At 52.5% G+C, this 23,398-nt stretch overlaps 2 protein-coding genes across 4 annotated transcripts in view; one reads left to right on the top strand and one right to left on the bottom strand.

Moving 5' to 3' along the window:
* Positions 1-11,193: 11,193 nt before the first annotated feature.
* Positions 11,194-23,398, bottom strand: part of Rsph14 (radial spoke head 14 homolog) — a 79,576-nt gene continuing 67,371 nt past the window's right edge. Inside the window, exons 5-7 of the mRNA XM_006979072.4 lie at positions 15,316-15,541; positions 13,431-13,567; positions 11,194-11,474 (exon numbers count right to left, since the gene is read on the bottom strand). Coding sequence (XP_006979134.1) covers positions 11,233-11,474; positions 13,431-13,567; positions 15,316-15,541 — 605 coding nt within the window. The 3' untranslated portion in view covers positions 11,194-11,232. The remainder of the gene's footprint in view (positions 11,475-13,430; positions 13,568-15,315; positions 15,542-23,398) is intronic.
* Positions 20,509-23,398, top strand: part of Gnaz (G protein subunit alpha z) — a 52,691-nt gene continuing 49,801 nt past the window's right edge. For 2 of the 3 annotated variants that reach the window (XM_042266702.2, XM_015997770.3), the window contains exon 1: positions 20,509-20,691. The gene's annotated coding sequence lies outside the window, so the exon portion shown is untranslated. The remainder of the gene's footprint in view (positions 20,692-23,398) is intronic. The other variant, XM_006979070.4, reaches the window with a different exon arrangement.

The raw sequence follows: 23,398 nt of genomic DNA, 5'->3' as shown, positions 1-23,398 counted from the left end.
CGTTAAGGTCAACCCCTGGTACCCACAAAAAACGGACTACAGTGGCACGCGCCTGTAATTCCAGCACTCTTACAGCAAGACGGGAGACAGAGACAGATTTGTCTAGATTCCTGCTAGCCTGGAATACATAGATTGGCGGAAACAACAAAAGAAACCGCCTTGACAAGGTGGAAGAGGGGAGCCAAACGCCTACAAGCTGTTCTCTGACCTCCATGTGCACACCGTTGTATGGGTGCACACACGCACACAAGAATAAGAAGAACAATAATTGTAAATAAATGTGGTGGGGGTTTTTTGTTTTGTTTTCATTTTGGTTTTTTTTTTGTTTGTTTGGTTGGTTTTTTTTGTTTTTGTTTTTGTTTTTGTTTTGAGCTGAGGACGGAACTCAGGAACTTTCTACCACTGAGCTAAATCCCCAACCCAGTAAATAAATGTTTTACATTAAAAATGAAACTGCCATACAATCCAACCATACCAATTCCTGAAAATATAGGGCTCTATATCCTACCTAAAAATACCTGCATTTCTCATTTATCGATGCCTTAATCATAATAGCAAAGAGATGAAATCAGCCTAGATGTCCACCAACAGATAAACAAATGAATGATGAAAGTTCAGTATATATACACAGGGGATTGATTCAACACTAAATAAAAATGAAATTTGCAAGAAAATAGATGAATCTGAAAAGTATTATATTCAGCTAGATAACCCAGACTCACACAAATATTGTGTGTTCTCTGTCAGGTTCAGAGCTTAGCTTTTAATGTTTAGGGGTATGTGTGTGTAAATGGGTGGATATGGTGGGGGTGGCGGGTAATGCAGGAGTCCAAACCAGACCCTCCACAGAAGGAGGTGGCAGAGGGCCCTCTGTAACAGAGAACAGGGACAGGTGGGCAGAGAGAGGGGAATGAGCAATCTCACTTAAGAAGTTACCATCAAAGCAGGTCTCAAGAACTAACTTTCAATCCAACCGAAAAGTAACCACGCGTCCCTGAGAGAAGCTGAGGCATGGGGCATCCAGAGGGCCCAAGAACCTGTCTTAGCAGGCAGGGTCAGAAAAGGAGCATGTGAGGCCATGTGAGCCAGGCAATAGAGTGACCTGAGCCTCTTCCGAGCCCTGACGCAAACACTGGATAAAGGCTATAATGAGATTACCCTTGATCCTGGGGCATAGTTGGGGAGAGGCCACGAATCTGAAGGAGAGAAGGAAAGAGACTTAGGAGAGGTGGAGTTCTGAGGTCCTATGCTGGTTAGTTTTACATCATCAGCTTGACACAAGCTAGCGTCATCGGAGAGGAAGGAGCCATAGCTGAGAAAATACCTCTGTAAGACTGGGCTGTCGGCAAGCCCGGAGGACATTTTCTTAATTAGTGATTGATGGGGGGAGGGCCCAGCCCACTGTGGGTGGTGTCACCCCTGAGCTAGTGATTCTGGGTTCTACAAAAAAGCAGGCTGAGCAAACCCTGAGGAGTAAGTCAGTCAGCAGCACCCCTCCATGGCCTCTGCGTCGGCTCCTGCCTCCAGGTTCCTGCCCTGGGTGAGTGCCTGTCCTGACTTCCTCCAAAGATGGACCATGATGTGAAATGCAAGCAGATGAACCCTTTCCTCCCCAACTTGCTTTTGGCCATGGTGTGTCTTCACAGGAAATAGTAACCCCGACTTAGATAGGTTCCTTCCTCTCTAAACTCTAGGTCTAAAGAGGCCTGTGTCACCTTCTCAAGACCTCCAAGATATCACCTGGTAGGAATGTCCTGTGGATTTCTGGGGAGTGAGATTCACCTCTCCTGGGGACAAAAGACCCAGCATCCTCCACTATCAGCTCTTCTTTTCCGAGTGGATAAAACTGGACCTCTTTGTGCCCACAGTGTGCCAGGCATTGCCAAAATGATATAGGGTAGGGATAAACACTAGCCAAGTTTTAGAGCTGGAATGCTGAAGCACTCAGCAGTCAGGAAACCAGTGAGAGATCCAGAATGAACACTGCCCCCAAAATGTGCACTCCCACACTCCCGGCCCCGAGACAGCCGGACGCTCGCCATCCAGCGTTGCCTGTTAGGTACCTTGGGCTGTGGTTGAATCACTAGTTGACTTTTCCACACGTCTCCAGTGCCCCTCCCTGCAGCCTGTGTGCTCCTGAACACTGTATGATGGAGTAACACCGTGGGCGTTTAAGAGCAGACACCACAGCATGGCTGGTGATCAGGACTCTCCACCACCATATGAGATAACCATGTCACTGACTGGTCCTCCCTGGCTACAAGTGTCCTTCACCTTGTAATGGAGGCCACTCTGTCTCTGGCTGATAGTTCCACCATCCCTGAGGCTTCTCCAGCCTCAGCTGCAGGGACAGGAGGCAAAAGACATGGGCGACTTGGAGACTGTTCGATGGATGAAACATCAGATGTCACAGCACAACTTCTGCGATGCAGCTCTGACTGAAATGGAACTGCCCTATCTCCGGGAGTGGCTGGGAGGTCACATTTCTAGGCAGATGGTGGGCCCACAGTAGTGGGATACAGCTTAACATGGTGCTGATCCTGGTCAGCACAGGCTCCGAGGGGCCAGCCTGCACTATCAGTGCAGACAGACGCTGGGGTCATAATGTACAGCTTCGGTTAGGAGTCCTAGAGAAAGGCATGGCAGCCTTCTGGAGTTACTGGGCTCCTTCTGGACAGCGGTAGGATGTTCCTCCCGGGACCCAGGTATCTGCAGATGCTCTGCTGGCCAAGCAGAGAAGCAGAGCTTCTTCCTGGGGGAGACACGCCCCAGACGTTACTGAAGAAAACAATGTCTGTTTCCAGGACTCACAGGGTTTCCTCTGTCCTCAGGAGAGGGAGCACACAGAGGAACAGCCACACATGCCCAAGTACTCCAGAGACAGAGCCCAGGGTATTGCAGAAGCATGGCAAGACCGGTGAGCTGCATCTCCTTATGGCTAGGAGGCTCTGCGATGCCCATCTGAAACACCCACAGAAAGGAGAAAGCTGGAGTCATCACAAAGGAAGAGAAGAACCCGGGCTCTCGTCAGTCACCTGGCAATGCCCAGCACTTCGGTAGAGAGGACCAGGGAAGCCGCAGGGCCAGATGTTGAAAAAGAAAAAAGTGATTCTCTGCCAGGATGCTGGAATAGATTTCGGTAAAGTGGGTAAACAGCAGCAGAAGAGGAGCGTGGGCAAGCCATGCCCCACAACGTGTACCTGGAATGTCCGGCTGAAGGGATCTGAACACAGCTGACAGCTTTGCCTCTCCTGCAGCCACCAAACCCCCAAGTCCCTTGTCCCCCACCCTGCCTTAGTCATGTCTGTTTCACAGTAGGGGCGAGTCTGTGGGGATTCGCGCCGTATGCACTGTGAAGGTGGCCTTCGCTCTTGGTTCCTCCCTTCTGGGTCAAGACGTGTGTATCCCCTGACCTTCGCCTGTTCCCTCTCTTTCGGGTCTATTTAGAGAGACCTAGACACCTGCCTCTAAATGTCCTTGATCTGTTCTGTGGCCTGGCCTCGTGGTTGACCCCACGTTGTTGTAGGCGGCCATCCTCCCAGCCAAGCAATCACCATCTTAGGGAGTTCGGCTCTGTGACCCTTGCAAAGGGGTTGTCCCAGCTGGGCTTCCTGACTGTTTCACAGGACCCTCGCCTAAGTGCTCAACAGCTCCCTACTGCCTGTTGTATACAATTCTGCCTTCATTGTATGTGGCTCTTGGAGAAGGCTTCTATATAAGCCAGGAGAGACGTGGTCTCCATCTATTCACCTATGGAGGAGCCCTTATGCCCAATGAGCAAAGACTTCATAGGTACAGCCTGTTGGAGGGAAGGACACTGTGCTGGGTAGTGTTTTTTCAAAGTCATAAGCTAGAGTCATTTGGGAAGAGGGAACCTCAATTGAGAAAATGCCCCTACTCAAGGAACCTCTGGGCAAATCCGTGGAGCATTCTCTTAATTAATGATGGATCTGGGTGGTCCCAGCTCACTGGGGGGCAGTACCACTCCTGGGTAGGTGGCCCCGAATGGTATAAGAAAGCAGGCTGATCAAGCTATAAGAAGCAATCCAGTAAGCAGCACTCGTCCATGGCCTCTCCTTCAGTTCCTACCTTTGTACGGGTACCTGCATCGAGTTCCTGCCCTGACTTCCTGAACCACAAGCTGTAAGTCGAAATAAACCCTTCCTCTCCAAGTTGCCTTTGGTCATAGTGTTTTAGCACAGCAATAGAAACCCTAAGACAAATACCCATATCCCTGTAAATACGCCCCTCAGCTCTGCCCTGTAAGGGAGCCCAGTGAACTCATGGGTCCCCCCCACAGTGAACTTCAGTGGATCTGTGCCTGGGTTTGTCACTGGACCCTTTGAAGAGGTAGGTGTTGCTGATAATCTCCCCCAGGAAGGAGTTTCAGCATCAGCTGGTCACTGAGGGGATGGGAGTGACTAAGGAGAATACAAAGCGCTGTGGCATGTTGAGAGAACCAGGGGTCCTGGCCCAATAGAGGCAGTCAGAGAGACAGAGGTCAGCAAGGACATGAAAGATAAAGAGGGGGTGACACTGGAGAGCGGTCATGGCTGGAAGGATCCTCCTGTTTGTGTTCATGGTTGGTGGTTGGAGATGTCTACTGTGGCAAACACAGCCTAGCTGGAGTGGGGAGTTTGGGGACAGGAAAGACGGCTTCCTTTCCTAGACCCCCTCATGGTGATGGTGATGTACCGGTTTCCTCCAAGGACACCCAACAATATGGGACCAAGGACCACGCTAACGAAAACACTCCCTTGGTGCCCTGCAAGTGCCGCCAGCTGCGGACTATGCATGCTCGGGGGACAGAGCAAAGTCCATTCAGGATTAAAGAGACTATGCAAATGAGAACATCTGTTCCTCTCGGAGATGAGTCATTTTCTCCAAATGGCTCTACTTCATAAGCAACGGCTTTCACTTTAAATTTAATTTTGGCTTTTTATCTCTGATATGTTTGGCACTTTTTGCTTGTGTTTACCAGACTAGCAGGATTTCTTTCCTACACCCACCCTCTGCTGCTTTATTGTCTCATCCGGGAAGGTGGTCCTGTTGTGTCAAAGATGTCTGTCCTCAGCTCGGCCCCACCCCTGCCAGGTGGAGGTGCCAGGGGCCCTAACTCACAGGTGCTGATGACCAGTCAGACCAGGAGCAGCAGCTGCCACCTGGGTGGAAACTTCAGCTCCTGCCTGGTCCAGAGGAAGGGCTGAGGCTGTAGCTGAAATGGCCTTCCCCGCTATAGACAGCTGACTAGCGTCTCCTACAGTGATTTCTGGAGGGTGGAGAGAAAGGAAACTCTCCTTGTAAGCTCTTCCCAGTTGATGTTGAGCCAGCCATCAGGTATAGGCACTCCTGGGCTGTCGGTCTCTACGGGAACTACCTAGCCTCTCCTTTTTCCTTTTTGGACCAAATTAAATACGTAATCCTTAAGAAAGCATCTTGGGGAAGCCCACCCAGCAGCATCCTGAAAATCAAAGCATGCTCAAAGAGCCAGTACCTCATCCCTTCCTTAATTCTCCAGCTGACAGTTCTGTGTCACCACTACTGTGCTGTGCCCCTACAGAAATAGCTTTGAACAGAGCACGTAGGAATTGCTCTGAGACCTTACAGCCCATGGGAGAGAGAAGACAACAACAGTGGCTGTGGCTCATATTGCATGTGCTCTTCGCATGTCCTTCGTGAGTGCCTTTTCACTTTCAAGACCTAGAACCTCCTTGCAGAGGGTCTGCGTAACTGCACATCGCAGGGGGAAACAATGAGGCGCCGGCAAAGGAACCTAGTCATCTGGAGGTAGGCAGAAGTCCACAGGTGCGCACACCAGGAATCCTGCACACCACAGGAATGCCCAGCCGGGTATCCCACCCAGATCCAGAGTCCTGGAAGGAGGAGTCAATTCGTTGATAAGAGAAGTGTCGGACAATGGAAGGCTTGAGGCCAGAATGAAAGGCATGCTTGAGGATGATGCCCAAACAAAGACAATGGGTGGTAGAGATTTTGAAACCCAACCAGAGGCCTTGTATGCTTTGGAATCCTAAATCCTCTAGAGTTAGAACAGGAAAGTGATAAGATCCTATCTGCTGATGCTGCTGGGGAGATGAAAGAGAAACAGGAACACCCGTTGGGAGACTGGTACAAAGGCCAAGAGGAGAACTTTGGAGTGGAGGTGGGTCTTAGTCACCTTCCATGTTGTTGGGATAAGATACCTGATAAAAAGCAACTTTGGGGAGGGTTTAATTTGGCTTGTAATTCAAGGTTACAGTCCACCATAGCCTGGAAGCCATGGTGAAAGTAGCTTGTTACTAGTAGCTGGTCCCACTGCATCCACAATCAAGAAGCAGAGTGATCAACGACCACCATCAGCCAGATTTCTATTTCGTATTCTCGAATGGTACCCCGCTCAAGGAATGTTACCAAACACTTTAAAGGCGGGTCTATCCAACTCAATTAACCAATCAAGATAATCCCTCACAGGCATGCCCAGAGGCTAACCTAATCTAGATGATCCTCCACAGGTGTGCCTGGAGGTGTCCTCCTAGGTGTTTCTAGACTCTGTGGACAATCAGTTTCAACTGTCACAGAGGATTCGGGGTGACAGTCATAAGAACACAGGTGAAAACAACATCCACTCTAGAATAGGCCGCAGAGGAGAGAGAACAGCCCTGGAAACAAGAGCTCCGTTTCCAACATGTGGCGTGAGCTGCACGAGTGTGTTCCTGCCAGACAGCATCAAGTCTCTGCTCTACAAGCGTGGGATGGCTTTCCCTTGATTTAGGTCTCTAAGGTCTTTTAACCTGTACTTAATTTTCAGTGCAGAGGTCTTGCATTTATTTTATTAGGCTTTGTCCTAGGGTTTCCATTACTGTGATTAAAAAACAAAAACAAGCCAGGCAGTGGTGGTGCACGCCTTTAATCCCAGCACTTGGGAGGCAGAGCCAGGCGGATCTCTGTGAGTTCGAGGCCAGCCTGGGCTACCAAGTGAGTTCCAGGAAAGGCGCAAAGCTACACGAGAGAGAAACCCTGTCTCGAAAAACCAAAAAAAAAAAAAAAAAAAAAAACCATGACCAAAGCAACTTGGGGGAGGAAACTTGGGTTTATTTCAGTTTACAGCTTGTCATCTCCATCCAGGGGAAAAAATGGCAGGCACTCAGAGGCAGGAACCTGCAGGCAGGAACCGAATCAGAGGCCATAGAAGAGTACTGTTTACTTTTTATGGCTTATTTAGCCTGCTTTCTGACGTCATCCACGACCACTAGCCTCAGGGTGAAATTGCTTCCAGTAGCTGGATCCTCCCACATCAATCAATCAACAAAAAAGCAGAGTCCTTCCCATGGGTCAATCTGGTGAGGGCATTTTCTTTTTCTTTTTTTTTTTTTGTTTTTTTTGTTTTGTTTTGTTTTGTTTTGTTTTGTTTGTTTTTCGAGACAGGGTTTCTTTGTGTAGCTTTGCGCCTTTCCTGGAACTCACTTGGTAGCCCAGGCTGGCCTCGAACTCACAAAGATCCTCCTGGCTCTGCCTCCTGAGTGCTGGGATTAAAGGCCTGTGCCAACACCGCCCGGCTTGGTGAGGGCATTTTCTCCATAGGGGTTCCCTCTTCCCAAATGACTAGCTTGCATCAAAAATAAATAAATAAACAATCTATCCTGCACATATTTATTCTAACTTATTTTATTCTTTGATGCTACTGTGAAAATTTCTTAGTTTCATTTTTCTATTCACAGTGAGTCGACAGAAACGTAACTAATTGTATATTGATGCCACCACAAAGATGAACTTGTTAGTTCTTATAGTTAAAGTATTTTTCTTATAGTGATGGTATAATTGATGGATAAAATCATTTGCTCATTTAAAAAAAGATATGGATGTCCTCCCCTGCTTTTTTCTTGCCTGTGTGTGTCCTGGCTAGAATCTCCAGGACGACACTGAACCAAAGTGGCAAAAACTGAGGTCCTTGTTTTGTTCCTTATCTCAAGGAATAAGAAGTTATTAATATGAGGCCAGCTGTTGAATTTTTGCAGGTGTTCTTTATTCTATAGAGGAAGTTTTCCTCTTTCCCAAGATTCCCAAGTTAAGAATCCTAACAGTTTTTGTTTCGTTTTTAACCACAAATGGAGTTTTGTGGAATGATCTTTCTGACTCTTGTACCTTGATTGGTTTTTCATGTCCCTTCCTGAGATATTTAAACCCTGGATGGCCCTGATATGTAACACTTTTACCAAGTTGTTACATTTGTCTTGCTAATTGTTCACTGCATTTTTCATGGTTCTATTCAGAAGACATGTTGGTCCATAGTTTTCTTGTGATTTCTTTGTGGTGTAAGGACAAGGGTAGTAAGGATCATCCCAGGAGTTTAAAAAAAAAAAAATGCTCCTTCTGCCGGGCGCCGGTGGCACACGCCTTTAATCCCAGCACTCGGGAGGCAGAGCCAGGCAAATCTCTGTGAGTTCCAGGCCAGCCTGGTCTACAGAGCGAGTTCCAGGACATGCACCAAAACTACACAGAGAAACCCTGTCTCGAAAAACAAAATAACAAAAACAAAATAATGCTCCTTCCAACAGGTGGGCAGGAAGACGATGAACAGGTATGCAGTGGAGAAATGGGAGAGAAGGAGAAGCGGAGTGGTTCGCGCACTGTGGAGAGAAAAGGAACTGAATATGGGACGGCAGTGAGGAACAGGCTGCTATGGGTGGCTTGCGCTGCTATCTGGGGCCGTGTGATGTCCCAGCCTGTGCTGCTGCTGAGGGCCATGTCTGGTGGGTCTGTGGCCCTACAGCTGCTAGGGTCTGTGTTGATATCCAGGGCCCATGTTATCACCAAAGGTCTTCCAGGCATTTCACCTGAAATGCCACTTGGATCCAGTAGCCGGTCCCCTTTGGGCCGACTTGAGCTGATCCTTTAATTCCAGGACACACACTTCTCTGTGTTTCTCTTGATAACCAGGAGGGTCCCTGAGCCTCCTTGAAAGGACAGTGGGGAAAGTTTTACTCGGGTTCTTGGGGTTCTGGTTTTGATAATATCTACTCCCCGACCTGAGGCCATGTTGCTGGATGAGGACCATGCTGTTGCCAGGGCCATACTGATCTGAGGGCCTACACTGTTGCCACCTGAGGCCACGGTGATATCGGGGCCTAAACTGTGGCTGAGGGCCATGTCTAGGTCCATGGTCCTACTTTAGCCAGGGTCTGTGTTGATGTCTGTGGCCCATGTTACTACCAGGGGCCATGGGAGAGCTGGCCTGGGCGCTGGAGAACTGCTCCCCACCCCCACCCCACCCACCCACCCACACACCCCGCCCCGCCCAGCGAGAGAACTGCCCCACCTCCCAGGAAAACTGGCCCCGACCCTCGCCTGAGGTGGACAGTCCCGGCAGAGGCCAGAACTGACCAACTTAGCTGCCATCCAGGATTTTGAGTTGGCCCACCCCAACATGTACCCCATCGATGACCTGCTGGAGCGAGTGAAGAGACCAGGCCTGTGGAAATAGAGCTGCAGGATCTCCATGACTCGGGGCAACAGCAGAAGTCTGGGGGAAGGTCCAATATTGATGGTGTCCTAGAAGCCAGGGGTCTTGAACCAGACCAACAACTCGTTGCGATGAATATTTGCAAGTAAAGCCGTTTGGGCAAAAGGGTAGACTGTGGGACACGCCGTGGCTCCCAAGGCCACTGTGACAAATGAATATGTGATGGAGAGGCGGGAAAGACAAAAGAACAAAATGGTTTTTTTTTCTTTTTTGTGGGGGAGGGGACTACAAGGGTGGCGGGAGGAAAGACTGGGAAGTGGATGGGATTGGGGTGCATGATGTGAAGTTCCCAAAGAACGAATTTAAAAAATCATGTTCAAAAAAGAAAATGCTCCTTCCTCCTCTATTTTTTGAAACATTTTCTGAATAACTGGTGTTCATTGTTGCCTGGAGACATTTAAGGGCAGAGTTTCTGTTGGACCTAAGGGGCCAGCGCTTAAAACAGTCCGGGGCTAGAGACACTGTTAGGGGCCGAGAAAACAGAAAGGCATACCCAGCTAGAAAGGGACCTGGGAGAGGGGCCCACACAGCCACATAGGTTGGATTTTGTGGGGAAATGGTCTGCATCTAAACCCACACGTGGGGCCCATGTCACAAAAGAGGGTTCCAGAGTCGACATCAAATGCACAGGATCCTGGGTGGAGGGTGTTGCTGACCTTGGCTGGACCCGGTGGCAGGAGCAGGGTCAGCTTGCTGTAGATGGAGGCACGATGAGAACGTGAGACCACGGAGGTCCTAGGGCCCCTGCTTTGCTGAAGGAGAATGGTTTCCTTTCATGTGGTCTGTTTTTGAAAATAGGATCGCACCTGAAATGCCACTTGAATCCAGTAGCCAGTCCCCTTCGGTACAAGAGGGCCGACTTGAGCTGATCCTTTAATTCCAGGACACACACTTCTCTGTGTTTCTCTTGATAACCAGGAGGGTCCCTGAGCCTCCTTGAAAGGACAGTGGGGAAAGTCTTACTCGGGTTCTTGGGGTTCTGGTTCTGATAATATTAACTCTGAGCGGTCCTCTCAAACAACACTTCTCACCGGTAAGGAAGGAGTTTGAACAGGCTCTTGGGGAGAGAGGAGGGTCCAGCTTAGTCCCAGACCAGAGGCTCAGCCTTGAAGTCCTGCTCTATTTCTGTGGCTCCTCCAACTGATGCTGGGCACACTAGTTCACTTGTAAAGCAGGACATCCATAACCTGACCATTCAGGCAGGACTAGATGAGCGTAGCTTAATGGGGTACTTTGGTCTCTCTATAGGTAGAAGCGCTCAGCAAAACCATGCTCAGCTGTACCCCAAGGTCCAAATCAGTCAAAGGTATTATGTTTGGCTGGTGCCTGGTCCAACTGCATAACCCTCCAACCCCCAGTCCAACTCCCCGCCTCCCACCCCTGTCCCTGGAGGGCTCAGCTCTGCTATCTGCCTTCTATAAGGACTTTGGATCCAAGCAGAAAATATTTGTGTCGGGGCTACCTCCTCCCACCCCACACCATGGGATGGACCTGTGTTTCCCAGAACCAGGTCCTTTTTGGGTCTAGTGTTTCTTCTTTGGCAGAGAGAGAGAGAGAGAGAGAGAGAGAGAGAGAGAGAGAGAGAGAGAGAGAGAGAGAGAGAGAAGAGAGAGAGAGAGAGCTGTGACGTTGCTCTAAGAACATGAAGTGACATGGGAAATCCGGCATAGGAGATTCAATTCATTTATTCAGGCCTACAGACAGCCTCTCGGAAGTCATGGCTTCCACTCAATCACTTTGATGGCTATTTGGGCTGCCCGCTGTATGGCCTCGTTTTTGTGCTGCAGGAAGACCCGGAGGGTAGGCAGGTGGGGCTGCAGCAACCTGCGGCCCTCGGGGGCCTCGGCCAGCATGGTGAGGGCTTTGATGGTGTTCAGGCACACCTTGCTGTGTGTTGTAGCGCAGAGCAGCTCCAGGAGCGGGGCGATGGCGTCCACATCCAGGGCCGCGTATTTCCCTGTGGGCCACAGACCCTGGGTTTCCCAATCATCTGCACCGAAGGGGCTTGTCTCCCCCTGTCCCGCTACCTGGGATGTCTAAAGAGCAGCGCCACCTGGACCCAGCCTCTCCTTCCCTCCGTCTTTGCCGCACTGCTCCGCTGAGTCCAACCTGGGCCCTCCGTTTCTTCCTCTCTGCCTGTTAGGTTCCCTAACCAGGCTCGCTGTGCCACCCCACCCCTCTCCTGTAATCAGCTTTCATAAGACAACATACGCAGTGTTCTTTAAAAAAAAAGGGAAAAAAAATCAATCACATGTTTATGTGGCAGGCATTTCTTGAGCCACAGGTCTGCACCTGGCACAAAACACACACGGTTAGGTGCCAAGGTGCAGCTTAGCCGTGGGGCCCTCTGGATGCTCTCGGAGGAGGCTGGGCACCTGCCCTAGGCCCCGCCCCCTGAATGCTGGCTTCTCCACCTCCTCCAGGATTCTGCCTCTTCTGACGACTGCAGATACCCAAGGCCAAGACCTCTGTGCTCCATCGTCCAGCTCAGGGCCCAACTTAGGATAGGGACTCCGAGACCTAGCTGGGAGAGGGTGGCATAGCCCTGGGTCCTGGCCTCTGTGTCTCTAGCCACTGGCTACGGCCTAATGGGTCCCTGGCCTTCCAAATCTTCCCACATAAGCTTGGGCTGAGGTACCCCCCTCCATGTGAAGGCACACAGGGTGCCCTGCTCCCACATGCAGTCAGAACTGCCTCAGTAAGCAGGGATGATGGAAAGATGTTGTAGACTCTGAGAAAGCCCCAACCTCTCCCCTTGTGTGTCTCAATTCTACTATTGGGGTCCACCGGGGAGCCATGTTGATTATAAATCCGAGACCTCCAGAGTCGTCAGGAAAACACAAAGAGAGCATCATGCACAGGCCTGGAGTGGGTGGGTATGAGGTGGTCAGGAAGGCCAGATGGCTTTCAGAAGTTATGAGAAGCAAGACGGGAGGACGTCACATCTAGTCTGTCAGGTGTGGCGTCTACCCTGGGTCCCTTCCCTCAGCCAGTGGTTGGGTGGCTTAGCCCTGATATCTGCTGCCTGGGAATCCTGACCTGAGGGGTTAAGGGGAAGGTTTTTCTATAGTATGTGCCCTATACCACAGCTTAACAAAAGTAGTTATGACCAAGAAACACAGAAAGGAGAGATGACCTAAGAGTGTGGTACTGCTCTTGCAAAGGACCCGAGTTCTGTTCCCAGCACCCACATCAGGCACCTGTTATTCTGGCTCCAGGGGAAGAGGCATATGATTGCGCGTGCGCGCGCACACACACACACACCCCTACACATTATTTTTTTTAAAAAGGCAACACGTAAGGCCAAGGACTCTGGGGTCTGCTTCCACCCAGGAATAACAGAATTATAGAGACCAAACTAATCAATCTCAGAATAATGGTTCAAAGAGACCTGAGTCTGAGGCAAGGTCTTTAGGCCAAGGAAATAGCTTGGTGTAGAGGGGCACAGGCCTAACGCGAGTGGCTTGTGACAAATCACTGCCAGCCAGCCCACTGAGTCCAAGAAGATGAGAGAGGTCTAAACTTTGGACCAAACTTTTTTGTTTGTTTGTTTGGTTTTTTTCGAGACAGGGTTTCTCTGTGTAGCTTTGCGCTTTTCCTGGAACTCACTTTGTAGACCAGGCTGGCCTCCGAACTCACAGAGATCCGCCTGCCTCTGCCTCCCGAGTGCTGGGATTAAAGGCGTGCGCCACCACCGCCAGGCGGTTGGACCAAACTTTAAAAGGTCCTTAGCGATAGATCAAAAAGTGGATTTTGATGGAGCCTAGAGGTCTGAGAGGTCACTACTTGGCCCTTGACATGAGAAGGAAGCATTTGGAAAGCTCACTGTGGATGCTGGCAAGCAAGGGGCCTGCCTCTTCCCTTCTGCCTGCACCCACCCAGCCTCAGGAATCCAAAGGGCACCCCGTCTTACCTTCAGTGGTCACGGCTGCGTGCATCAGGGCCCCAGCCACATTACCTTGTACCTCCTCATCAGGGTCCAACAACAGATCCACCAGGATAGGAATGACTTCATGCTGCCACACCTGTTGCTTGCCCTCCAAGGGGATGCTACGGCAGAGAGAGGACAAAAGGAGGTGAGGCCTGGGAATGTCCCAGGACACACACTAAGAGAGAACCTGTGTTGGGAGTATGACTTTCTGCCACTGAAAGAGATGAAGGGTCCCCCGGGGGAATGAGTGTCATTCTAAGCCATGCTCATAAATGAAGACATGTTTGTTTATGTGGAAGGGTAAGACCCCACAGCCAGACAGTCTGTCTCTACCCGAGTTGGTTTCTTTACCAGGGGAGAGCTGAGCAACCACAGGTTCACTCTGTTCCAGCATTGCATGATGTTGTGAAAATGAGGGTGGTGAACTTCCTGAGAGTTTCTCAACCATGAGCCAGCGTGATCCCCCCAACTCCCCCAAAAGAGAAGGGCTCAGGATGGTAATGTCACACACACAGTGCACAAACATCCCAACAGAGAGACTTCAACTTGACCGTTGGCTCACCATTTCCCTACCTCACTGCCTTCCACAGGACTCTCGTTTGTCGGAACTCTGAACACCTCGAAGACATAGGTATTTTTATGGGAACACTGTTCAGGAAGCAGAGCCAGCAGCCACTTCTCCGTGATGCTGTGATGCTCTTGGCTTTCTGAGCTGTCAGCCTTTCACCCTGGGGCGATTTATCAAGGACGCAGAGTCCTGGGTCCACCTACAGGACGGCCCTGAGCTCATTTCCTCGGTGACCCGAGGCAAGTACTAGTCCAGACACTGAGGTGAGAGCTGCTACGTTTATCGGCCTCTAGGCACTTGACATTTGGGGAGCACACCGTCTAGCCCTTAGTCTATAGCAGCAAACAGAACAGACTCACTGTGTGGGTGACACAAAATCGTAAGGGGTGGGAATGAACACGACAGACAGGCTGATGGGGGAGACCAGGGGAGCTGGGCGGAAGCGGCACTTTGATAAAGTTCTGTCGTCGGAGCTTCGTTGGATGGGGACCTCCGGCCACAGACCTGATGGTGATAGTTATGGGTGGGTCTGAGAATATGCATCATAACGAGCATTCCAAACCAGCATCCCAGGGGTTGGGGCAGGCCCACCAGAAATACTAGCCTGGCCTCCTAGCCAGACTCCCTGATAGAAGTTAAGCCAGGGCTTGAGGGATGGCAAGGCCTTCCCTCCCTCTTGAACTGAGGGGGTGTGGGCACAGGCAAAGGGGTCTCCTGAGACACAGGACTGGCTGTTTGGAGGTTCCGTTCTCCCTCCATTTTCGGGCCCAGATTTAGACTGTGATCCTACGTGACCTTGAGCACGTGACTGGAACTCGGGCTTCTGTCTTCTCATCTCTACAGGCAGATAGATGCCTCCTCCTTCCGTGGCAGTTGTCTGGCCCTCGTTGACTTTATAGGCAGTGCCTGGGTATGTTTGCATACTTAATGACCACTGGCTATCATCATCATCACTGGAGTTCATCTGCTTGTCTTCCTCATGGAGAAGTGACCAATTAGCTAGGAGTGTCCAGGATGGAAGTGAGAGCGAGTTCCCTGGGATATAGCATAATCGCAGGACAGCCACCACGGTCACACCAATGAAAAATGTACTCTTCTGACCCAGTGTCCCCTTCCCCCAGGGCACAAGGAAGTTAGAGGACGTATGCCTGGGTGGATGCACTTGGGTTCTCTGGCAGACGTAGCTAGGTGAAGCCCCACTGCTGATCTCCTGATAGGCCAGGAGTAGCTTGGTGGCCTTCTCTGGCCCTCAGCAGAAACTCAAGGAGGTGACCGCTCGGTCACCACAAAACACCTCACCTGATAGCAATGAGTGCCCGGGCAGCCTTGCTGCGGAGCTGGCGGTTCTCACTTTGGAGCTTCTCCTTAAAACAGGGCACAGCGTGGCTATCTAGAGCCTCAGTGGCATCCTCCTGCAGGCATGGTGCCAGAGTGTCCAAGATGATCTCCTGAATGTATTCCTCCTCTGAATGCAGGTTCCACACCAGCGAGGGGATCAGGCCACTGTTGACGATGCCCCGGGCACCTGCAGAACAGGAAAGGGCATTAGAGTGTCCTTTCCCCAATACTGATTGGCCCGCCTGGGTGAGGGGATCGATCCCGAGGAGTGGGCAGGAGTTCACAGATGCAGTACGTCTGAAGAAGTGTGGCCCTGGAAGTGACAAAAGTCAGACACCCTTTGGTTACCTGTGCCTTGAAGGCATCAACCACTGACAAGTCATGCAAGACAGGCAGCCTGAGAGGTTGCAGCTCACTGCACCAGATCCAGGCTTACAGAGAGAGACCTTCTCTCTCCCATGCTATTATGGGTTGGATGTAAAATATCTTTAAAGGTTCATATGTTAAAGACTTGGTCCCCAGCAGGTGCCCCAGTGAAGAGGTGATTGGCTCATCATGGCATTTACTTCGTTAATTAGCCTCGTCGGTGGTCTAATCCATGGTCAGTTCATAGCGCAATGAGCTAATAGAGAGTGGAGTCTATTAGAAGTAGGTCACTATGTCTTGCTCCCGACCACCACCTCTTTCCCTCCTCCCCTCTCCCCTTTCTCTGGCTCACCTCACCCCCACCTACCCTTAAGGCGGGCAGCTCTGCTCTACCCCCAGCTGCTTCAAGATGCTCTGCAATAAAGCCGTGTGAACACTGACTGAAGCCCGGGAAACCAGGGGCCAAAGTCAATCTTCTCTCCTTTACACTGAGTTTCTCAAGTTATTTTGTCAGAGGTAAAGGAAACACCAACCAAACTCCCTCCAGAGTAGTGGGGAAGCATTGGGCTTCCTTTCACATCCAAACTATGCCAAAGCTTCTGGAGCCTGGAATAGATAGAGCCTGAGATGGAAAGTGTAGGGGTGTAAAAAAGGATCTCCTGTCGTCCCCCCCCCAAAGATCTGTGTCCCCATCTAAAAATGACAGGACTCTGGCCAAGGGGTTTTGGAAGTCCCTGGGGCCAGGCTGTGTTGGTTTCTTTTCTCACGGCTGTGACTAAACACACAAGTGACATGAGCCCTGAAGGAACAGTCTGTCATGGCAGGGAAGGCGTGACCACGGGTGGCCCCATAGCAGTGGGAACACAAAACTGGGACCCCCTTACCAACTCACGTTTCTGCAGAACGGGAAGCACACAGTGGGCAGTCGTGGGGGAGACAGGCTGTAAACTTTAAGGCATACCCCAGCTGGCCCACGTCCAGCTAGGCTCCACCTCCTGAAGGCTCCACAACCTCCCTAACACAGTGCCACTAGCTGGGGACCGAATGCTCAGGTGCATGAACCTGTAGGGAGGGGCATTTTATAACCAAACCATGGGGCGCAGAGGCCAGCAGCAGAGGACACCCCCCAATAAACAGGACCTACCCCTCTCCTTCTGGAGAACCCGGAATGCTCCAGGCTATCAGGGCAGCCTTCCCAATTCACCGCAATGAAAAGGGAAACAACGCAAGGACCACCTGTGCCTACCCCCTGGCAGCCAGCCCCTCTGCCAAGCCTCTCCAGCAGCCCACTGTGCCCACTACAAAGCCTCCCATTGCCCCCTCCCCCCCAGGAGGTGGCCACCAGCAAACATCTCTCTTTCAGTCTCCCCAGTTAAACCCTCTAATTTACTCTAGAGAGGCAAATGAACAGGTTAATTAGCCTACAGGTCTCTCAGTGGCAATTAGCACCAGGGAATTTCCTCTTTGCGGGCATCACCCCGGCTTTCCTTCCTCGGTCCCTGAGGATGTCAGATGGCAGGTGACTGTGGTGATGGGGTGGAGAGGTGGGGCCCGGGGATCTTAGCAGCTCTCACTGCTCCTCACGTTCCTGTTCCCGGATAACCAGTGGCTCCTGGTGCTCTTAGCCAGCCTCTCCCTGGGGTGCCTGAGTGTAGCAACTAGCTCTGCCCATTCATGCTCTAAGGTATCAGGACAGCTCAGGGAAGCTACTTCCCTACTTACTGCTTCCAATGAACTGGGGATTTGGGTTTGGGGATTTGTTTGTTTGTTTGTTTTTTACTTGTTTGTGTTTCCATTTCCCACCCAGAATTCCAAAGCCTAGATTTGACACCTAAATGTGTCTTTTCCCAGCTGTGTGATTTTTGGACCTATTACCTAATCTCTGAGCCTGGTTTCCTCAGCACTGAAACTGGGCCTGGGTGCTGGTAAACGCTGGTAGAAGTCTCCTAACTGGGACTTGATTCTGCCCTGACTAGCACCTGTGTCTAAGCTTCCCGGAGGAACCCTGGGGGCTGGAGTCCCTCCTGCCTGAGACTACTGGCTGAGTTGAGACAGACACAGGTTAGGGGAAGGATGAAGGGAGAGGAGGTCAGAAAAGTTATAATATTAGAGGTACTCTCCTTGTCTCTATCTAGCCCCCTTCCCTTGAGTCCCGGGGGGGAGCAAGTCTAATGCCCAAAGGACTTGCCAGCCGAGGACAGAGCCAGGACCCTCAGCAGCTCAGATTTTGTTGGACCAAGATTCACTTTGAGGCCAAGGGGGAAAATCAGAAACAAAGTTAGCGAGGGGTGTGTCTTTTCTGTTCATTTACATTGTTTCTCTTCAGCTAAAAGACAAGTGGCTGGCCTGGCTGGTTGTAACTAACCCAGGTGCGGTCTGGAATGTTGAAGTGGGGGGATGGGACACATGGACCCAGCGAAACAGAGTGCAGAAACCCACCCGGCTGCCACAGCCTGAGAATCAGTGAGTCTTAGAAGCAAGACAGTCAGAGCACAGAAAAGAGCCTGCCAGGACAGGTGCCCTCTCTAAAGGCGAGGCCTGGGTGGCTGAAACTCCAGGGAGGAGCAGGACACCCCCAGCCCACACCAGGATATCGGGAAGGCTAGTGGAGAGCCAGCTGGGGGCAAGTCATCAGGGCATCGGTGTCCCTGTGATTCCGCAGATCCAACAGGCCTTGTAGGCTGACTTCCCAGCCTGCTCTTGTTTTCTTGAGCTGGACTCCTCAATATTTTCATTATCTGATTATTCCCAGCAACACAGCTCGCCCTGTCTGTGAGCTCACGCCTATCACAGCTAATACACTACCTACCACTCGCCTTCTCGGGTGTGAAAAGAGCTAATCTTAAATTTCTCTGCCGGTTCTTAAGCCAACCTCTCCAACCATACTCACAGGTCATTAGTTAGTTGTGGCTATTCCTAGGATCCTTGTGTGTGGCGGGTGCTAGTGTGGATAAGTTGGCCCTTCCTAGGTTCTCCACAGAGCTCACATTCCTTCATGCCCACCTTGGAACTCATTTCTCTCTGATCCCTGGCCATCCTGTTCTTGCCATAGCTCCAACCCAAGCATCCTATCTTTATAAAGCTGCTCTCCCTGCCCTGTGCCCCCAAGGACCCCACCGGGTTGCTACAACTGTGTAACTATAAGGATGAATGCTTCTGTTGCTTTTCTACCCCCTGCTCTATAGCGACCAGGGAGGGTCTTCTAAAAGGGTGCAGAGCTATATTCTAGAAGTATGCACCACGTGGAGGCCACCAGCAAAAGACCAGGTGACAGACACCAAAGCCTCTCACTTTGAAGTAGTTGCCAGGATCAGGTCCAGGAGGCAGCAACCAGCCCTGGTATACACTTCAGGGGCTAGCCTCTGCTCCCCCACCTGGAATGCTGTAGGGGGTAATCTAATTCTTGCATTGGTTTTACTCTCTGCAAAGGGCTGAAGTCTGACCCCTGTGCCTGCTGTGGAAACTGCCTCCACCGAGCCCTGATCACTTATTTCCTACATTCCTTAACCCTCTGAGGAGTCTATAGTGCCCTCTTTAACAGATTGGGAAACTGGCTCTCAGCCAGGTCCCAGCGACAGGAGCCCGGCCCCACAGCCTGTTGATTTGGTAGACATGTTCTTAAATCATTAGCAGAATTCCTTGGGTCCTCATTGGCCATGCATTGTACCATGTCTAGGTTGGCCTCAGCAGTGCCCATAACCAGTACCTGTCCCTTCCCTGAAAGTTTAGACAGCGCTTTCACAGGTGAGCTCCCCCCCTCCCCCCAAGTATGTAGTACAACAGTCCCCATTTCACAGCAGAAGAACCATTCCCAGGGAGAGGGTGGGATGATGATGTCCTGCTTCCAAAGCATCCGGCTGGCACCAACATGTGGTCATGGCTCCCCACCTCACCCTGGGCTCTCAGACACATTATATGCTTAGGGTTAGAACGATGGAAAAGACAGAGAGGCACTACTCTGGTGGACCCCCGGTCTGAGTCTTTCTCGCACGGGAATGAGGTGCCCCCAGCCAAGACCCACACATGAGCTCCTCCTGATACTAGGCAGAATCTCACGGCCTGCACTTAGGTGCATTTTGCCAAGTATCTGGTGTCTCCTGGGGCGTCTCCAAAGGGGGCAGGGACTTGGTTCCCTTCGGATCCAAGGAAGGTTCTGGTTCCCCCTTCGGCTTCTCTCGGCTGGGGTGGGAGGGACTCCTATAAGTACCCCCTACATGCTGCAAAAGAGAGCAGAAGAGAAGACGAACGACATGCTGCGCCAACCTCGCTAGCTTAGCCCATTAGCGTTTTCACGCGCCCTAAAGGATTGTTGAAACGATCCAAGGAAGCCAGGACCGACAGCACTTGGCAAAGAGAAGGGTGGGAGAGTAGGTTGCCGGGGCTGAGTTCGAACCCCACTGAGGTATAGACAAGGGCGAGGCAAGCAGGGTGCAAGGAACCAGGGCTACGATGCTCTCGGGGTGGGTTTCCCCAGACGCTAGAAGCGGCTTCGGCGAGGCTCAGCTCAGTGCAGTGCCACAGTCGCCGGAGCCAGCAGCGCGTGCCGTACGGCGGCGCGCAGACAGCCGCGGCCCCGCCCCTGTCTGTCGTTACTGGACGGGTTGTACGTCCGTCGGTCACTGTCGCCCAATGGGAAACGAGCCGGAGCTAGTGGTCCGGCGGCAGCGCGTGGTGCGGGGCAGGCGAGCGACAGACCCCGCCTGCGGTTGGCCTGGCAACGGGCTGCGCTCGCGACTCCGCCCCCTGCCGGCGGCGGCGCGGTGCGGAGCGGGTGGACCCGCTTGCGGGCGGCGCGGGAGGGCGGAGGAGGGAGCCAGGGCGGCGGAGCGTGTGTGCCACCCGCGGACCGGTCACGTCCTCGCGCGGGCGCCGGCACCCCGCGTCGTGCAGAACCGGGGCGCCACAGCCCCGCGCTCGCGGCCCCGCCCCGCCGGGTGCAGCTCGACCGACGCACGGAGCCGCGCCCGGGAGGTGAGTGAGAGAGCGCACCAGCGGCCCCGGCGCGCACAGCTGAACCCTGGGCTGGGGGCGCGGCTGGGGCTCACCCCACCCCCACCCGGGCCCGAGCCTGGGGCCTTTGTGCTGGGGACCCGAGGTCTCTGGGACTAGGGGTGCAGAGGCAGGGATGCCCTGCCGGGTAGGAGAGCCGCGAGGGTGGGGTTGTCTGCGAGGTGGGCAGGGGGGTGGCCACGGCCCAGACAGGTGCCTGGGGAGGGAGGCAGCGGCGGCCCAGTTACCCTCGGAAGGACTGGCCGCCGCCTGGCGAGATTGAGCAGGGGGGTGCCGAGGATGATAGGGGACCACTGCTCGCCCTGAGCAGCTTGCGGGTGCGGAGCCCAGGCGGGCGACCTGCAGGAGCGACGCCAGGCGAGGGTCTCTCTCCGGGGGGCCAGGGGTGCAGGCAGCCGCAGGTGTCAGGAGCTCCGGGCGCTTGGCCTTGATAGGACGGGAAGAGAGAGGGCCCTGAGGCCCGGGTACAACAGCTCGCTGTTCTCGGTCATCGCTCTTGCAAGGGAGCAGGTTCCTTGGAGGCATTTGGAGCCAGAGATGAGTATCGACCTGCTGCGATTGTAATGTGTTCCTGGCTCAATATTTTTTTCCCTTAAAAGGCGGTGGGGTGTCTGGAGAGGGGTGTGAGGGCCTCTGCTCGGGATCCTGCGGTGGATCTGTGGGGGCTCTCCCTCTAGGGAGGTGCTGAGCCTGTCTGGATGAAGATGGCAGGAATCTGCCTAGGCCGAGAATTGGGGATCCTGTTACAGAGAGGAGGATGGGAAAACAGTGCCAAGTGAGACCAGGGTTCCCTGGAGTCTGAGTCTCAGGGTGGAGGGACACAGCCTGGTAACCGAGGTCGCCTTGTCTGGGGAGGGGATTGGGGCAAGACACCTGAGCCCTGCCTGGCTGGCTCTTTTCTGCCCAAGTGGTTTTTTTTCCCTGCACTAGGAATCATCTAGTTCTGCTAACCTGGCCCCAGTCTAGAGGAAGCTGCTTGGCCAGATTCAATTAAGCAAACATTTACTGAGTGCTGGCTCCCCCAGGGCCCGGTGCTGAGGTGGAAGGGTGGGAGGGGACTGGGCCTGCCCTCCCAGGACTGATTCACCTTCCTATGGGGGCTGGGGGGAGATATGGCTGGACTCTGATAACCAGGCCCTCGGTGTGGCGCAGGGGGCTGGGGAGGGGCCCGAGAGAGATACCCCAGGCTTAGGTCAGACCTGCCTGTGGGCAATGTGACATTTGAACTGGAGCTTGAAGGACATGGGCACAGCCAGAATGAGCGGTGTGGGCAGAGGGGAGAGAATGAATGGAGGCTGGAGCCGCTGGGCTGGGTTGGGTGGAGGTACAGAGTCAGAGGTGTGAGGGCGAGGTGGGTGCAAGGCCAGAGAGGCCCGTGAAGGGACTTGTGGACAGAGACACCGTGACCAGACACCATTGTTGGCCAGGCTGTCTCAGTGGAACCCACAGCCTCTGTGTCTATAAAAGGGAATAGTTCTGTGACCCCTGGAGCTGAGTTGTGGTGGAGAAAAAAACTTCAAGGACCAGAGAGGCCTCCTGGCCTCCTGGGTCTGCCCTTACAAGGCACCTTGCCTCTGATAGAGCCAGGGCCCTGGGTAACCAGCCCACCCAGCCCCCTTCTTAGTCAAGATGAAGTCACCTGCCTTTGAAGGAGACAACGTTCAGCTGGTGAGTCTGGAGTTGGGAAGGTTTAAAAACAGTGATAGGGTAGGAAGGACCACTGAGGGACCCAGGAAGCTACAGAGGGCTGCCCCGTGCTTGGACAGAGTGGTGCCCCCTTGCGTTTGCCGTCTCTAGACATGAAGAGATGCTGGCATTTGGTATAAAACTCCTCCTGGGTGCTCCTCTAGCAGATGCTTTTTTTTTTTTTTATGAGACAGGCTGTGAGTAGACATAGTTCTTCCCCCTTAGAAGACCGATGTCACCCTCTGCCCTAGATTCGCTCTCCTGTTTCCAGAGATGGTTTTGGTTCCCTCTCAGAAGGGCTTGGTCCTTACTCATCTTGGTAGTGTATCTACCGCCAAAGGGTGGTACACACACACACACACACACACCCCTCCCCCCCTACACACACACACACACACACACACACACACACACACACACACACACGGTATTGGCTGAGGTTCAGCCGGCCTGCCCTCATGGAGTACGTGATCTGTGCCTCCTGCCTGACCCATTCCAGGGACCTGCCATGGAACTCAGGGTTTGAAGTATAAAGAATGGATTCTTTCTTCTGTTCCCAACCTCTTAGGCCTTTTGGTTCCTAAGGATTTAAAAAAAAAAAAGTGTCTCAGTCTATACCTCAAGAGATTTTATGGTGAGTCCAACAGTATCTGGGTAGCTGAATAGAGACATCACTGCCAAGAGGCCCCTGCGTAGAGGCTGCTGGGAGAGAGTCTTCTTGCAGATAGTTTGAGAATGTGTCCTCGGTCTAGCTACTCAGTGGTCTGGTATGTGAACCTGGATGACAGTGTGCTTGTGTGCATGCATGCGTGTGTACGTCTGTGCTTCCTCCCCTGGAGGCAAGGACAGAGCATGCCTTTGCCGCCTCACAAACGCCTCAAAAGACTGGGTGTCTGCAGAGGTGCGCTAGCTGCTGACTGACTGACTGGGGCTTGCTCATGGAAACTCTGGAGGAAGCAGATAGCCCACTGGTCTCCCAAAG

This window comes from Peromyscus maniculatus, chromosome 21 (genome assembly GCF_049852395.1).
Source record: "Peromyscus maniculatus bairdii isolate BWxNUB_F1_BW_parent chromosome 21, HU_Pman_BW_mat_3.1, whole genome shotgun sequence".
Classification (NCBI taxonomy): Eukaryota; Metazoa; Chordata; class Mammalia; order Rodentia; family Cricetidae; genus Peromyscus; species Peromyscus maniculatus.
Note: the sequence above shows the minus strand (reverse complement) of the source record. Positions and strands in the feature narration are given on the sequence as shown.